This window comes from Anas platyrhynchos, chromosome 2 (genome assembly GCF_047663525.1).
Source record: "Anas platyrhynchos isolate ZD024472 breed Pekin duck chromosome 2, IASCAAS_PekinDuck_T2T, whole genome shotgun sequence".
Classification (NCBI taxonomy): domain Eukaryota; kingdom Metazoa; phylum Chordata; class Aves; order Anseriformes; family Anatidae; genus Anas; species Anas platyrhynchos.
In genome coordinates, this window is record NC_092588.1 from 117,357,969 (window position 1) to 117,376,404 (window position 18,436).

General features: G+C 39.0%; 1 protein-coding gene and 1 long non-coding RNA gene across 18 annotated transcripts in view; one reads left to right on the plus strand and one right to left on the minus strand.

The window, feature by feature from the left end:
* RBMS3 (RNA binding motif single stranded interacting protein 3) overlaps window positions 1-18,436 on the minus strand; it is a 695,185-nt gene that overhangs the window by 66,064 nt on the left and 610,685 nt on the right. For all 17 annotated transcript variants that reach the window (XM_038175453.2, XM_038175454.2, XM_038175452.2 and 14 more), the window contains 3 exons: window positions 16,788-16,834; window positions 9,294-9,390; window positions 6,603-6,653 (listed from right to left, as the gene is read on the minus strand). In XM_038175453.2, coding sequence (XP_038031381.1) covers window positions 6,603-6,653; window positions 9,294-9,390; window positions 16,788-16,834 — 195 coding nt within the window. The remainder of the gene's footprint in view (window positions 1-6,602; window positions 6,654-9,293; window positions 9,391-16,787; window positions 16,835-18,436) is intronic.
* Window positions 733-17,903, plus strand: LOC140001579 (uncharacterized). The gene is made up of 4 exons (XR_011806926.1): window positions 733-1,404; window positions 1,841-1,948; window positions 11,845-11,964; window positions 14,315-17,903. It is a non-coding gene; the product is annotated as an uncharacterized lncRNA (long non-coding RNA).

The following is an 18,436-nucleotide window of genomic DNA, read 5'->3' on the forward strand; positions in this document are numbered from 1 at the left end:
AATACACATGGCAAAATATTTGATGGTGAGCTAAACTGAGAAATCATCTGACAAATTTATATCACATGCTTACCTAACTTACCACTCTGCTGAGCCCATTGCTTTCTGCACACTCATTAATCTAACTCTTGGACTATAATTAATACCATGTGCTTACGTAGTCCATCACTCTTTACTGATTTACAAATGCTGCCTACTTATTAATTTACTACCTGGACAATAACTAACATGGTGAGTGCTCACCAAATGAGGATTTTTTGCTCAAAATGCCAAACACTATATATGAACCTTTCAGTCTATGTTCAAGTTTTTGACTTAGTGTAAACTCAAAACCTTGTGTAAATGCAAATGTACATGCAACCAGAGACATACACAGTATATGTGTTATATGAAATAAACATATTATTAGTGATTTCCAGTCTTAGCAAATGCGCATGAAGTTGGAAAAGTTAAAATAGATGGCAGGTTTTGTACAAAATTAGAAATCGATTTTTTTAAAAAATGCACTACATTCTTCCACAGAAGGTACTCTAATGTCTATTGATTAATATCTATCTTTTAAAAAATAGCCCCCTTTGATAAACCTTACTGCTTTTAAACAGTTGTCATGTTGAGATTTTTCTTGACAATGAGGGTTGACAGTTAAGGTTGCATCTTTTCTGTTAAAAAGAAATCAATATTCCGTAACCACTACATATCTCAACCAGAAATTCCCAACTTCAAACTCTCTGGAGTACCTTTCAGATTTAGTGTCAGCCTTCTTTTCCAAATATCTTTTCCATTTACATTTATAGATTCATATTAAATATAGATATACATGTTTTTTTCCAGTAATGTCTTTTAAAAAAATTTAGACTGATGGTTTATCCATTTAGTGTTCATATTATCCATAGAATACTTGAAGGAAGATAAATTTTTACTAGAACTCTTACGACTTTTTAAGGTAAAACAGCAATGTATGAGTTCCTAAAATGCAAGGGCTTGTCTACTGGAAACACTTGTGGTTCTCCTGTGCATGTTTTCTAAGTGAATCCATATGTGGTGTGTTTTTCTGCCATCATAAAACAACCCAATTTCACTAGGGGGCTCTAGCAGAGTGTCAAAAAGGGTTGGAAATCTAACTTGGATAAGGCTTTTTCTGCCATTCATATTAATTCATTTTAATTTCTACAACAGCAGAACAAATGACTGCAGCAATACTTCAATGGGATTCCAGAAGAGCTGAATAACCAGACATACGAGCCCCTACACTTGACCACAGTGTGTGACTTGGGTGAATTGTTTGCACCCAGTTCCTTTTACAGAGCTGTGAGCTTGGGTTACAGGCACTGCTTTTTTGTCCTCTCCAGGTAGATGCCCGAGTACCTTCCTTAACACCACAGCACCTGGAGCTGAAGAGGGTCGGTAAGTGAGTGCTCAGCTGAGTTTGAAATTACCCATTTAGTAGCAGAGACAACTTCTATATAAGGCCAGTGCTGGGCGAGAGCTGGGCGAGAGGCAGGCAGAAATGACCTCATGCGAGCCTGCCTGTCCCAAAGGAACATTGCCAATTACTGTCTTGATTATCAGAGTTATAGAATTGGCAGTCCTTGATTTTCTGCCTCGGGAAACACTGGAATTAAAATTGTTCAGCAGAACTTTGGCAGTGGTATTTGGTTAGTTATTTCAACCTCTAAACTCTTTAGCCTTAAAAGTTCAACTAAGTTCACGTTCAAAGGATCTCTTAAAAATACACAGCTAAAAGTTAAAAGAATAGCTGGAGATTCCAATTTCCAAGGATTATTTCCTGTTTACTTTTCATACCATCTATCTGAACTCTCACATTTCATCTTGGATGCAGGACTCAGCTGTCTGCAGAGGACATACTTTGTTCCCTTACGCTCGTACACCGAAATGCAAGATGGACTCCTGGCTCGGTTTGCTGAAAAGGTAGAGCAACAAACGCGAGGTAAAGAAAGCAGCCTTGGGAGAGGGACACCAAAGGGAGCACAAGGAACTTCTTTGTTCAAGAGCGTAGGAATCAAAACACTGAAACTGCTCTGGTATTTTGGGTACTATCCAAAACAACAGAGTCGCTAGTGAGAAAATGAAAACTGATATATTTCAGTTGGACAGTTTGTACTTTTTATGCTACATTCATGCACAACAATCAAAAGGCAAGATTCTGGAGTCGTTACTCAGCCTAGCTTCTCACTAAAGCAGGGGTTTTACGCTGCTTATGAAATAAGGAACGTTTTTGTTGGTGCTTTTAAAGACAGACAGACTACATTCAGCCATGGGCTAGAGGAAGGAAGACAGGAAAAAAAAAAATAAGGACGTTTGTTAAGCCATTGACCTTTCGAAAAGGGCCGTAAGGCCTTGAGAAATGTCCAGAAGAGAAGTTCTCCCAAATGCACTTTTATCAATAGTAGGTTTTTCCATATGCTGCCCTGCTTGCACCTTTCATGGCATATTCTTTCTCCAGCTATTACGCAGAAACTGTTCAAGACTGACAAGAACATGTGGGGGCATAGTTTTACTGGAAAATAAAAGAGGATAAGTGTAAATCCAGTATGCAGTGTTAGGGAAGAGCATTTCTGTTGGTTCACTAAAAAAAAATACTTGCCTCTGGAGAGCAAGAGTACGCATGATTTGAAATAAAGATTTGAATCAAAAAAGTTTTACACAAATGTCACTGTTAATAAAAATGAAGATTATCTGTACATGAATTGAGTTTAAACAACATGTTTTTCAAAGTTTTCGCTGAACCATAAGATGGCCTTCGGGGACTGTAGGAAGAACACACTAATATGGCAAATATTATAAATCCCCAGAATAACTCTTATCCCATTTATGTTTTGATTCTGTCATCGCTATCCATCTACCCTTATCCTAAGGCAGTAATGAAATACAAGACTTCTTTCAAGTAGGGATGAGTTCACACTGTACTTTGAAAGCCATAGTTAACTAAACGGAGCCCAGACTGTTATCAGTGGATTAAATGTTATGCCAGTATGAGTCCAACTCCACATAGCCATATTTCTTCTGCAGCTCGTCTTCTATTAAAGCTAGCAAGAGGGACTGTGGCACGTGGAAAAGCAACAAAACTGGCAAAAGTGAGTCATTCTTATTTGGACAGAGTGAAGTCAACATGGTTATAAAGAGGTTAAGGCTCCATTGACAAAAGATGCATTTTCAAAACTGAGTCACACAGGAGCCTAAAGGTAAATTTTTCATCATGTTCACGTGATTCTGGAATTCTCATTTCTAAAACCCTGAAGGTTGTGCAAGCACTAAGATGTGGGAGGTGTGACCCTTCTATTCCAGCATACTACTACTTATTCTGAAACAGCAATGCAACCTCAATGTATTTGTTACTAACTTTGCATGGCTCTTAGTAAAAAGCTAGCAAAATTCATGGAAAAAAAATCTTTTTAAATTGCAGCTGCTCTTTCACATTAAGCTAGTATATCAAGTTTAAAAGTTACAGGGAAAATCATGAGTAAATTATCCTGTATTTTCAGAGTCCTTGACTGCCCCATCTGACCTGGGAAAATTTTTCCCATATTTCTGAACATTGTTTTCTCATTTAATGTCATTTTGGTTATTGTCTGTTTTTAAGAAGATCACAAAAGTAAGACAAATGAGGCTGGGGAAGGGAAAGCAATATCTGCACATACTTTCCAGGTAATATATATGTTATTGCTATCTATTAGGGCCAGAGGTTTATCTGGTCATAGCTGAAAAGCTACAGAAGAAATCAGAAATATAATCTTTTACCATAGTGTTGTTTTTTGGATTCACCAAGTAAATGAATACAGAATGCACACATCAGGAAGATGTGACTGAAATTGATATACGAAGGGAAATAAATGAGCAACATTTCTGGCAGGCCACCTAACTGTGGGGGGATATCCGTGAAGGAGGAGCAAGGTGTTTAAATGACAATGAACACAGAGGTGACAAACGAGCAGGGACAGGCAGCCAGGGAAGAGGCAGGCAGAGGCAGGGTTGTGATGCTGTGCAGCACAGCTCTTTCCCTCCTGTTGGCAAGCTTGCCAGCCCAGGAGCAAGCTGTCCTGTCTGTGCATGGCTCTCTGAATGAAAAACCTCCTTTGTCTCCTCTGCAGCATGGGCCCGACTCTTTTTCTGTCACAAGGGAAACTATGTGGTGTTAAATTATACATAAGTATCAAGTAGGAGCTTCCTTCTGAAATGAAAAACTAATCATCCAGTAACATAATTTAGTGGATATTTATAATCAAAACGAAAAACTAACTGTCGGCATTTGTGCAATTCATACTGTGCTTGCTGTAAGAGTTCATCTTTATTCAGAAAGAATAATACAGGCTTAACAAAATGTTCTGGTTCCTAGGGCAAGGGGAATGTAATTTTTATCTACACTGGTTTCCAATGGGACATCATGCACTGCAATCAATCATCACATAAAATACTGTGAAGTAAAGTGCTAGCAATTTAGATAATAATATGGCAAACTAAGTTACGAGAAGAAACAAAAAGCTAACCAAATTAGAAATTTCCCAGTTTCATCAATTCATTGGGTCTTACATTCTGACAACTTTGTCATAATATTTTCTTCATACTTTTTTAAGCTATGGAGCTGTCTAGAGTAGAGTCTATAGTTAGGCATGAAACTAAAGTAAACTTGGAATAGATACTTTCTTCATTTCCTTTCAAAAGATAGTCTGTTGTGTAGTAATTCTCTGACATTTTTTCAGACATTTCTAATAAAGAATTCAGATCTGAATGAAATCTCAGGAATAGTAGTTCTGCCTTTCTGCTTTTATACTTTTCCAGTACTAAAGCCCTCGTGTCCATTTATTTAAGAACGTAATCTTGGGAAACTGAATGGAAAAAAATTTCCGTGAAAAGACTGGAATACCTACAGACAATACATGGAGGTAACCCATAACGTCAATGACACTAAAACTGAAGAGTTAAACTTCTTATCCACTCTCCCTCTGCTTTTCCACATAAAAGCACATATCCTTTCACTGATACAACTCTCTGACTGGCAATGAACACCAATTTAATTTGGCACGTTGAGGATGCCACTCAATATAGAAACCATTTTTCTCTTCACAGCCCTTTAGGAAGGGGTAAATACATTCAATTACCACACCAAAATACTCACTGCTTCTAGTACAGAACATAAATGCTTTGCTGAACATGGTCAAACAATATTCAAACATACATTTAAACAAAAACTGGAATCGGTAAAGTGCTTAGGTTCTTCCTGTTAGAAAGGGAATATTTCTGCAAGGATCAGAGATCCTTTGGCTTCCACAGGTCTGATGACACATTATATCCACACCTCTAAGATATCTTGTGGTCTGCAGTTAAATCCAAATATTAGCAAACAAAATTGATTGTTTGATACATCTTGGTCTCCCTACAAGGAGCATAGCAGTAGCTTTACTCCACTGAGACGGAAACTTCCACCAGGGTCTGCAGAGAGGTGCAGCACCACAGTGGTGGTTATTGGGCTTCCTGCAGATGGTCAGTCACACACTATGGTCATTGCATGGTTAGAGAAAACTGAAAAAATTCAGACAGATGTGGAAGAGCAGTTCAAAGTGGGATGAGAATCCTGAGCTACTAAACTAAATATGTAGGATAATTATATCTATGCTTTTGTATAGCTAACTCCCAACAGAAAATAATAGATGTTAATCTATTATGAGGTCAAAATATTTGAACACAAATGAATGTAATGAACATCCTAACTAACACTTAATGAGCAATCATAAACAATACACCTTCATTTTAGTTTTACCAACCTCACATAAATCAATGTATCAGTGCTTAGGTGGAATATACATTTGAATTTTGATTAATGGCACTGTTGAGTGGATCCATGCCTGAGAAACTAATCAAATGTAGGAAACAAAATGAAAACAATCTGTAGGCAGAGGGGTTCAGTATGTTCTTTCCTTCAAGTATATCACTAACATTAGGGAAAGTGCATCAAAACTCTTCTCTGAGGTAAACAAAAAATCAACTACACTGCTTCTAATAAATGGTGCTAAGAGTTTAATGCTGCTTTAAGTAGTAGTTATAAATTGATGAAAGATGAAAATTTACTCAGAAAAAAAAATAAGACAGAAAAAAGAGTTGACTGGTCAAATCATAAAGCAGATTCAGATTTGGCAGAGATTCTGTAAGACAGCTGTGCTTCACCCTTTTCCAGTACTTGAAATGCATTACTGAGACATTGAGGATCCTTTAAAGTATATACAACTACAAAGGACTTTTTTGATGGATAAGCATATAAGGGAGGGCTAACATGTGTTGATCCTGACAATTCAAAGTATGCAGGAATGTAGCTGTCTTGCAGTCCTTGAAGCAAAACTTCAGAAACTATACTTTAGAGATAGTTATTTTCTTATAATCAATGTAATTAGATAATATATCACCCGTTCCCCTCTTTTCACTAAATCAAATCATGTTCCTTAAAGAAGCAGAATCTTTACAGCATAGAGCTCTTGTCAAAGGGAGCAGCTGGCTGCTCTTAAATGACCTAGGACTTTAATGTGGCTGACAAGCAGAGTGAGGCTACGGTGTAAGCACTTTTATCTGGATATTAGCACATATCCACTTACTGTTGGTTGCATAACATATGGCGGATGAGGCATCCATGAAGTACTCTGGACCTGCATATCAAATACTTTCAATTAGAACAGAAAAGTTTAAAACAGAACTCCAATGATTTACATGAAAACGTTATTTATATTGCAACTACAGAGCTCATTTTGGTAAAAGACTTAAGGTATGTAACTCCATGCAAAAATCATTTATGTTTCATAAAGTTATTGACTTTGGAAAAAGCTTTCAAATTTAATTTGATAATGCTCCACCAAAGTCAGGAGTCTGAGAGATTGCACCACCAATATGATGCACAGTTTTATCTCTTAAAGTAGTCTTCAATATTCCATGTTGTCCTACTTTTTCATTTGTATTGTTTGCTTTCATCCATCAATATAATCATGAATATGTCATCCAACTGACAGTGCAGCAGACATAAAATGTTCAAAGTTTATTTTTGAAGTACCCATATAAACTTTCAAAGGTATAACATTTTCAGAGATCCCAGAATGATTTATCCCGTTTTCAGTAAGAATTGCAGATCTAATTCAGAGTTTTTGAAGCTTACTCTGATGGAAAGCTTCCATTGCAAAGCTGGCTTAAGATGTCCTATCCCCAGAAGCAGCTCTTACCTTTGGCATCATGGGGTCCATTCTCATCCGAACTCTGTGCCTCACTGAAGTCTTTCTTTATTGTGTTGCCTGACTACTGACATGTAACAGATTCCATGGATATATCAGTTCTACTGACAATTAAATGTTTACAAAGTTCTTGTGCATTTGTGGTGCCATCTCTGAGCTGTAGCTGCCTCTTTTGCTAAGTGTGGACAGCCCATCTGCTAGCATAACTCAGAACTAACCCCAAGAACTGTGTATCCTAGTTTTCTTTTGCATCAGTCTGGGCAACACAACAAACAGAAGTACACAAAAATATACCTGTGCTACAGCCATCAGTGGGCATCTCACTGGCTATCTCCAAGCTCACAGAGATGGGTGTATGGCATCTCAGACTGAGCATGAACAAGGAGGAGCAGGAGAAAGCCACAGGGTCCCCATTCTCCAGTTACGAAAGTCAAAGAAAATGACAAGAATCCTTTATCTTTGAAGATCAAGTTTAAAACATATTAAGTGTACAGCATTACCTGTAGATAATAAAATACTACCTCAAAACAAAACAAAACAATCTTAACATTAAGAGCAGCCCACCACACAGCTTTGCAAATTTGTGCAGCTTTTCTCACACAGGACTCAGGACTGGAAGGGTACTGATGGACAGAAAAAAATGGAATATAAGTTTAGACTGGGGGATGAGAGGCTGGAGAGCAGCCCCACAGAAAGGGATATGGGCTTTCTGATCAACAGCAAGTTGAATATAAGTCAACAGTGTGCCCTGGAAAGCAAAAAAGGCCAACCATACCCTGGGGTGTGTCAGGCATGGAATTGATAGCTGGCCAAGGGAAGTGATTGTCCTGCTCTTATCTGTGCTGGTGCACCTTGAGTACTATATGCCGTTTTGGGCATTAAAATGTAAGAAGGACACACAACTACTAGAGAATGTCCAAAGGAGGGCAACAAAGGTGGTGAAAGGTGTGGAGGGCAAGGCATGTGAGGAATGGCCTTGGTTTGTTCAGCCCGGAGCAGAGCAGGCTGAGGGGAGGCCTCATGGCGGCCTGCAGCTCCCTCACGAGGGGAGCGGAGGGGCAGGCGCTGAGCTCTGCTCTCTGGGGACAGCGACAGGACCCGAGGGGATGGCATGGAGCTGGGACAGGGGAGGGTCAGGCTGGGTGTTAGGAAAAGTTTCTTCACTGAGAGGGTGGTCGGGCACTGCAACAGACCCCCCAGGGAAGTGGTCATGGCACAAAGCCTGCCAGAGTTTGAGAAGCATTTGGACAATCCTCTCAGACACATAGTCTGATTTTTGGGTGGTCTTGTGTAGAGCCAGGAGTTGGACTCAGTGATCCTTGTGGGTCCCTTCCAACTTGGGATATTCTCTGATTCTATGATTCTAACTGAAATGGGAAAATGTATGGCCACTGATCAGCTTCACATATGTTTCCAGAGAATGGCTAATAATAAAACTATACAACCCGGTTTTGACTTCCATCTCAGAAAGCCAGAACATGGCAATAATTTCCCAGTAGAGATCTGTGAGGGATATGTTGAAAAGAGAAATTCTGAAAGACAAAATGTGTGGGAGACTAAAGAAGAATATGAGAGTTATCCTAAAATATCTTGCTTTGTCAGGGATTATTGGATAAAAATGAGTGCTGTTAAAGGATGCTGTTACTGGAACAAATACAGCTGAGGTCAAAAGGTCAAAATACAATGTAGTCAACATAAATTATAAAATAAAAGCATTTGAAAAAAAATTGGCTCATGAAGGGAAGCCAAAATGACAAAACATTTCAATAAGAATGACAAGCATCTGCTGTTGTCAACTGGAAATGAAGCAAAATGCTGTTTACTAGAGAAGCTGATTGAAATAAGAAAAAATTACAGTGGCTTTCATTGCTAGTTTTAAGAATGCAGGAAACACTCAAAACCCTAAACCAAATGATACCTGAATACTACTAAAAAGCCTTTTGTTTAAAGTGTGACTCAAGAGTGCAAGCACTTACACAGTTTTCTGTGGTATCCACTCTGCCTTCATCCAACATCCAAAACATAATTAAATGGGAAACATAGTAGACAAGCACAAATCTGACGTACCTGATATGTAGAGACAGGGGAAGCAGCAATGAATGGTGTGATTGATGTCTGTGGAATCATGCGGTTTGTTGGAATACTGTACGGTGAGGAATAAAATCTGCAAACAAAGAACAAAAGCGAGATTTTTGAACCTTTTGACTGCTAGGCTCTGACTGACTAATTCCCTGCCTCCCAGGCAAGGACAAAAAGAGTCTGCACAGGTAATTATGTCCATCTATTTCCAAAACCACAATAAAGACAATGTGATGGCTCCACAGAGTAGATCTTGAAAATGGAAAGGAGGAGGAATATTTACACAAAGCATATTTTTTTCACTTCAACTAGCACAAATATAGAACTTCACAACACAAGAAGTAATTATCTGAAATGCAAAGACAGCTGATTTTCCAGAGTGCTATCTAGTGAAAGGAAATTTCTTACACGATATTGAAGACAATGATAACTGATTTCATTTTTACATGCAGTACTGTTTTCTTTTAATATCTTAATGCTTCAGTGCTGAGAATAACACATTCCATGTATATGCCTGATTTATTTTATTAAGGGATGATTACAGAAACTCTGGCTGAAATTTTCATATTCATCTAGATAGAGAGCTAAAAACCTACCTTCTGGTGAAATTTATCAAAAATTATGAGTATAAATGCCCCAGGCAGCACTGAAAATCTCAGATTTAGTTGTTTTTATTTCCACTGTTGCATGCTATAAACAAAAGTTTCACTATCTCTTGCTTGACGATAATAAATGTTATATTCATTCTATTTCCCTGTGGGTAAATGATTATTGATAAAATTATCACTTGGAAAATATCACTGCTGGTGTATTGTGTAAGTACTTAATATCTGTGTGCTCATAAAGATTTTTTTATTTTCCTTTTTTTTTTTTTTTCAGTTTTAACTGTAAAACAAAACAAAAAAAAGTGCTTTTTTGACTCCTCAAGAGAGAGAGAAACTATACTTCTGTGCAATGTCCTCTGGGTCTGATACAAATCCCATGCAGATATAGCATGCACCAACCTTTACAAGTACCAGAAGATTTTGCACATATGCTCTCTGTAACAGTGAAGTGGATTACACTCTCTGCCTTTTTATGTTCCTTCTCCCCGCACTGAGGCAATCAACAGTAGCTTTCTATGAGAGCCATGCAACAACAAAAAAATCATTACTGGTGTTTAAACAAGTGCTCTATTTCCTGATCGCCCTGGCATCCCGGATTTAGTACTAATCATTCTAGTTCAGACTGGATGCATTCATTCTGCATGCAGGCTCAAATAATCACCGAGTTCATCCAACCAATAGGCTTGGGAAAACAGGCTGCCATCTCTGAAGGTTGGGTGGAAACATTTGAAGTTAGAAGGGGAGAGGGAGACGGAGAAGCAATCATTTGTTCTCTCTATTCCAAGTAAGATTTTAAAATGCCAAAAGCAGCAGGTGGCGTCTGAGTGATTTTTTGTTTAATAGAAATATATTGCTATTTTAGGAACATTTATCTGCCCTTACAATGCTCACACAGAGACTATTTTAAAACTGTGCCTTTGCCCAGTTTTGTGTATATTCTATTATGAGAACTTAGAAACATTTATATCCCTCTGCTTGTATCAACTACACTCTATTATGTTCACACAAATTTGGTGGGGGAAGGATTTTTGCAGTGCTAGCCAAGTTTATCTATGGCATTAGGATGATGTGCATGTTGTCTCAGTCCTGTTACAGGGGAGTTCTTCCCGGATGAAGGTTAACCAAAAGTCACTTTGGCTATGCTGTTGCTAAGTGGATGAACTAAGAAGCGCTTTGTGCGGCAAATGAAAATGTTCGGCAGAAGACTGACAGAATTTACTCTGTAGGTTAAATGTATAATAGAATACATACATGTATAAGCCTCTTGAACCAGAGGACAGTGTAAAAGCAAAACTCTTTAGAAAAAACAACACGTTTTTCTTCAGTCTGTTCTAATTCCATCCATCAGCCTGGCACTGATGCTCGGCTCACACCTTGCATGAACCACCAAAAACAAAAGGTGGGTGCAGGGGACAAAAACCTTTGCATTCAAAAGTAATGCTGACTCTTTGGAATAAATTCTTCAATAAATCCAAGCAAATACTACCAAATTTACAGAAAATGCGTGCTAAGCCAAGAACTTGACAGACAGCTAACCATTTCATTTTCAGCTTAGAGATGCAGTTATCTGAATAGTACATAAGTTTGTAGAATATACACTCTGGTAATGTGAAAAATACAACCCTTCCAACACCCCTGCCAATACCATTTATCTGTCGCAGTTTGGAATGCTCTCAAATAGGCATCAAATAAAACATACTATCAGGACACTCAGCTTTATTGTGAAAATGCATGCACCAGAGCATCAAAGAAGAGAAAGGAACGAAATTTGACACAGCAAATGACAATGTGAGAAAATCCAGTTCATATATTTCAATTTAAATAATAATAAATCAAGTTTAATAATCCAAGTCACTGTGGCAGGCTATAGGTCAAACATTTTGCAATCATGAATCCTTTATATGTGGAGACAAAGGTTTTTCTTCCTGTCACAGTATCACTGATGCCGGAAGGGATGTAAGAAAAGGATTTGGATATTCCCTAAAGGAATTCAACAGAGCAAGAAATGAAGAAGTATATTCTGGAGCCCTCTTCGCCACACGTGAAGTACAGAGGTATGGTGTGGATAGGTTCAAGCAGAGTATCCCCCACAACAGGATGCTCAACCTGCCACAGAGATGCAATCACACATGGCTCCAGCAAGGCTGGCTCACAAAGAGGGTTCAACACGGTCTCACCCCGGGGACATGGAGGCATCTCCCTGTATTCTCTTTACATACAAATAGGCTAATTATCCTGCTATGCAGAGTGGTCTGTATGCTGTAAACAGTAAAGCACCCCAACAAGATCTTCAGCTGCTGACCTTACTATATTTGATTTTATCCTTCCAGAGCTTGGGATTGCATTAGCAATCCTTCAGACTCAGGAAGAAGTGACATGAGGTGGAAGAGGGATGTTTTAAGAAGTCCAAGGGAATGTAAGGTTCTCAGTCATTGGAACATGCACATCAGAATAAGGAGTAGAAAGAGATATGGATTATACTAGCTGTGACTCATTTTAGATATGCCGTTCACTTATGGCCCAATGTTTCCTTGCACTGAAATGTACAGGATCTGGTACTGACTGTACTTTGAGAGCTGTAGGCCTTATGGTAGTTGACCTGTGAGCCCTAAGGAGAGTTCTCCAGAAGGCTCAGATGCATTTTCTGCAACTGCAGTTTGCATCCTTATATTGGCCCATGCAGCTCTTTTTTGCAGGTGCTATCCAGCATCCCTGCTCCTCGACTGCAATTCTGTTGCTAGAAGCACAAGCCTAGAAAGGCAGGTGGGAGGGAAGAGGCAAAATGGTCATTGCACTTGCATTTAAAATAGTCCTTTTCGCACACCTGGATTCTGTACACACAGGAAAAATTGATTACTAGGAGGCAAGAAGATGTTCCTGGACGGTCATGAGGAGGGGTTTAAAAAGGGCTCAAAAGAAAATATTTTTATGAGATGTTAGAAGAACCACATTCCCAGTATATCATCAGGCACACATAGGCAATGCTTTAGGAACAGTCTGTTGCTTAACAGACAAAGCACACATTCCCCTCCTACATCAACCCTCCCTCTGCATTTGGGGACTGCATTATCTGGAGCGTCTGGTCGCTATTTTGCTGCCAAAAAAATAGAAAAAAAAATCCATATGGTTCCCATCCTATGGGGGAATGTGCAAGCTTCCACACAGAATCTGTACAAGAGCAAGACCCTATTTGCACTGCAATAAACACCATTTGCTCATGCCTCGTGCCTGCAGGCAGTACTGAAAAAGTTAGATTCATAAATAGTATCCTGGGGCTCACATAATGTAAGAGTATTACTGAGCGTTATCAGAGCAGCAATTTTCTGTTGCAATAAGCCACAGAGTCAGATGTTTGAGATGAAAAAGACCTATCTGAATATTGAGCCCATTGGCCTGCAAATGCACAGTATAGTCCCCCAGATATCAGATATTAAACTGATACAGTACATCGCAATCTTAGTCAAATAGCCAGGAGGACTCAAGCCTCAGCAACATTTTAAATGAGCATCTTTACAGTGCAAGTACAAGAGCTCTACTTTGTTCTTTGTATGAGTGCATTAAACTACTAAAACAATATTAATACCGCAAATTGAAAAATCAATAGCATATTACAACAGGCACACAGCTCCCCCAAATAAAACCTGAATACCTTTGTAAGTGCAATTCAGAAAAGGCTGATTATAGAAGAAAAAAAAGGCATGGAGCAATTGGCAGGGGAAAAGAGCTTATCTACTGAAGTGTGTGGTTACCATGTCTTTGGTAATGCATACTGCAATGCTATGGTACACTATGGGCCAGACTCTCCACTCCATTACACCAGTTTTATGCTGATGTAACTCCACTGGATCCTTAAACAGAGTTACATGGGCATAAAAACAATATAATGAAATGGAGAATCAAGCCTTACAACATAATAGACTCAGAAGAAAATTATCTATTCCTTTGTGGGGAAAAAGCCTTTGCTATTTTTAGTGAAAGCCTCCATCTCACTCTTTTGTTTTATTTCTGCCATAGATTTTCAAGGCAAATATGCATTTATACTATAATAAAAGTGATAGTACTACACTGTGAGCTATGAGAACCTGCTTTTACATTTGGAAAACATGTAAGAACCCAAATTCTTCCCTAAGGCTTGGGTATGCCCCTAACCAAAATCCAGTATAATCTGAACCTCTTAAGGAGCTGGAAATTTTAAATATCATCTTGTGACACCTGCAGATGCATCTCCCCAATAGGCTTCCATTCTCTCTATACCCTGCAAGGACTTAGCAACTTACATCAGAATGCAAAGACATCTATCAACCTTATACAGGATTCTAATAAATGCTAGCATGTGCAGTCATTCTTTTGCTTTTTAGTTTTATTGGCAACTCATAACTCACCTCAATCTTTTCCTATCCTTAGGTATGCTTATGTTTCCCATCTCCACAGTCTACTAAACTCTTTGTTGGTGAGCACCTGAAGGACTGAGAAAGATGTGCTTATCACAGCCCATCAAGTCCTGAGCTGGGCGAAGGGACAACACATGCATAACCTGACTGCACCGTTAGCCCTGTTATAGGGAAGTTGTCTCCATGTTACAGATTGCTCTGTGCAAACCTTATCTATTTGGTCCACCTTACTGCTAAGTATTACATGTGGGTGGGTAAAAATGGGCACACTATCAAGACAAGGGGGCTGAAAGCATCAGCTTTGTGTTCACTTCCAGATTGTCCTCGTGAAGACCAATGTGTTTGCCTTTCACACCTTCACTGATGTTTAAATTGACCTGTTTCACTTCATAGCATGTAAGAACTTTTAACTCTCTTTCACCATGGCCACACACCTGCTATGATCCCATCTGCTGTGTTGCAAGCAACAACCCACATTTGCACATTTTACAAGCAACGCATCAAGTTGCTCCCAGACTTAGGTAAAATAAAACCCACAAGCTAGATTTTTATTGTACTTGCAAGTAAAGCAGCTTATGAAAAGTAGTAAAAGTTTATCACTACAGGATATGTAGTGACTGCTAAGGGAATGCCTGGGGAGCCAAAAAGAAACTGTAACCAAAAGGTCCTGGTGATCCTCAGGGGACAGAATTTTAAAGATGTAGCCAAAGGATGGATCAACAGCTGTGTTACTTTTGGTGGACAAATCAACACATAGTAAGAGCTACTCCTCATGACACCGTGTGCAATCAAATCTCACCAGAAGAACATTTGGAATTACATGGTTTTGTCCTGCTGAAACTGAAAATATTTTGACACTGTAGAAAGAAGAAATATTTCAAAGCAGTAATTAATAGTCGCTCTTACAGTGATATCCAATGATGCAGTTTCATGCTTTACAAATAAAAGAACTTAAAAAAAAGAAAAAACAACTATGAGATTGAATTTCCACTGGGTACTATTTCTTTTTCCAATGATCAGTGATGGTCATTCAAACAATTGAGAACAAGTGAGTGACCAAACCGCTGAGCATGCTGAACTCCTAAGCATATACAAACCTAAAATAACTTTCATATTTTAAGAAAAAATATTCTTTAAGTAAAATTATATTCATATCAAAGGATCATCCAAATTACAGTTTCCGAAACATTAATGTAAACAACATACAGGAATTCCTTTGAAATAAAAGCTATTTGTCTGGATGAAACACTAGTGGATTATGAACTACTGATGGTTTTATTTATAGCCTATAATGAGTTACCAGCTGAAAAGAATGATGATAGAAAAGAAAGACTTGTTTGGGGGGTCAGAACAGAGAAGCAAAACCAGAGGATTCTGAAATCACAGCTCTGAAAAAAAAAAAAAAAGGTAAGAAAAAACAAAACAAAACAAAAAACTTCTTTTTCTGAGTTGTTCCATCTTGGTTGTTTCATCCGCAACATGAGAACATCACGTTCTCATTCTCATGAGAACATCCTACAATGATACTGCTTTTAGAGGGCAATTATGCAAAATATGCAAACTATTAATACTGATTTTTTTTTAAAGCTACTGTGAATGTTAGTGTTGTTTTGTTTTTGCGGTTGTTGCTGTTGCTTTTTGATGCTTCACTTAGTAGTGCCCTAACAAACATTGAACAAAGAAAACCATCCTCAATATCAATGCATTCTCCCCTTAGCTGGAGAATGTAGATGGGAGTATGCATGGAATTTGATAATCATATCAAACATCCCTTTGGTCAAGGAGTGGTTGTCAAAGAGTTCAGGGCTAAACTTCCTGCTTCTCTTCAAGTTATTGTTCATCTATCTGAAAGGATAGCCAATCTCAAGGATCTGTTTTTCTGCTTCATGAAATAATTGAAAATGTAATCATGCAGATAGATAATATGATGATGCAACCTCTCTGCTAAATGTGAAAAAAGTTTCAATTCTTTGCATTGGCAGTTGAGAAACGAAGAGTGTTATTCAACATTCTGTGTAAGTCTCATCTGCTTACACACTAATTTAAGGATTTCTCCCCATTTGGCATTTCCAGTCAGACAATGCCATGGAAGCCATCCAGGCAGCAGAGAGGACCCAGATTAAGTAACAGCTTTATTATCCAAAATATGCTCGAATTTTCAATGATCTTTTTAACAAAAGCCAGTAACTTTACTGGTTTCCATTTCATGACAGAGATAGATTAAAAAGACAACCGCTGGGATTTGCCAAATAGAGATGGAAACTATTAGGAAAAACAACTTCCCATTCAAATGGATATTACAAACAAGAGGGTATAAAAACAAAAGGGAAACTAAAAGAAGAACTTGACAATATAGCATTACATGCTTCAGTCAAAATACGACTGAGTGAATTTGCTTCTGAATAAGTTTCACCACAGAAAGAGAAAACAGAAGATGGCATTCAAAATAATTTTTAAAAAGGCATAAGAAAACATGCATTTCTTACCCATTCTGTATAGCAGCTGTTGGATCGTAAGTCAAAGCCATGCCAGCCTGCACATAGTTAGGGGAGAAAAACAGATTTTTACTATTACTGCAGGAAAAAAAAAATATATGAAAAAAAGACATTAAGCACAGTCTTCGACAGAAATCGAAAACTCTCCAGGGAAGCTCAGATGGCCCAAAGCAGCACAGACACTTTGGCTCCCTCCCCTGCCTGCCAGATCCCTGAGAAACAGATCCCCTCAATGTCACTTCCCCATAACATTTAGGCCAAACGGTGTTTTTGTTGCCCCAGTATCAGTCAATGACTCCACCAAGCTCAATGCATTTACAGTACAACATGACAGGGCCAAATCCTGCTGTTCTGGGTCAGGCAGGTAGTTTGTAAATACCCTAAAGCCATCTTCCCAAGAGCTTCTCAGGCAGGAGTCTCATCTTTCCTACCAAGGCCATTCCCTGGGTGACCCCAGGCCTCTGTCATTTCCCTGGGCTGTCACTACCGCTTACGGTTAATTCATTACCATGAGACAAGAAACAAAAAGTAGGCTGCGAAGCAGAAAAAAAAAAATCAAAACAAGGAGGCATCTGAGCTTTTAATATACTTGAGAGGTCTGGACAGGCAAAGAATTTCTTAATGGCCTGGGCAGAGCCTTTTGACTGCTGTTCACCACCAGGCAGATGGTGACCTGTGCAAAAAGATTTGGCAATGTCAAAAAAAACATTCAGTTAACAACTACCACCACCACCACCATTAAGCAAATGTATCCACAGGTGCAGCAGGAAAGGCAGGGACTGGGCAGGGCTGCAGCTTGGATTTCCTGCTCTACCCCAGGCTCAAACACAGCAGCTGGGGCCACGTGGGAAGATGAGAGGAGAGAGCAAACACTCCTCAGGATGCTCCTCTCCCTTTGGGGGGAAGCTGAAGATGTTTGTGGCACCCTCCCACCCCAAGGCATGCCACTGCTCTCCACTTGGCATGCTACATGAGACAGTAGTGTTCACTTTGCACAGCAGGATCTGTGCGCCTGGTGGGAGCATTTAACACTCCTGGATCCATCTACATCTGAATAACAGCATCTGCCCTCTTCCAGATGGCTGCTCAGCCAGGTCAGGAAAGTGTCTGGGCTTGGCTGGCTCCCATGCATGCAGGTGAGCTGCCAGGGCAAGGGACCTGGTGAAGGGCCAGAAGCGAGCCGGCCGCACTCCTGGAGGAGCCAGGTTAGCCCAGCAGCTGCTCACCAGCCTACAAGGAGATGGCCCCAGTTTTCAGAGGCCAAAAATCATTTCTGATTTGAAAGTGTAGGCTTCGCCATACCTGACATAGCCAGTAAATAAATAAATAAATGTTTGTGTCATTAAGAAATTTATATTTCTCATTATTTTTAAGCAGATGCTAGGGCAAATGCTTCACTTACTGAAAATGCTGTTGGTTTAAGAAAGTACGTGCTAGCTCCCAAGCAAAAGATAATTCAGGAGACTAAGGCCAAAGACACACAACTAGTGTTTAAAAATGCATTAATTTCATAAAAAGAAAAAGAATAATGGCTATTTATGCAAGCTTGAAATGCCAAAGCATCACATTTAGGATGAGCACAACCATTGCTAATTTTGACTTAAAAATAAAATAGCTCTGAAAATCATCAGGTATGGTCT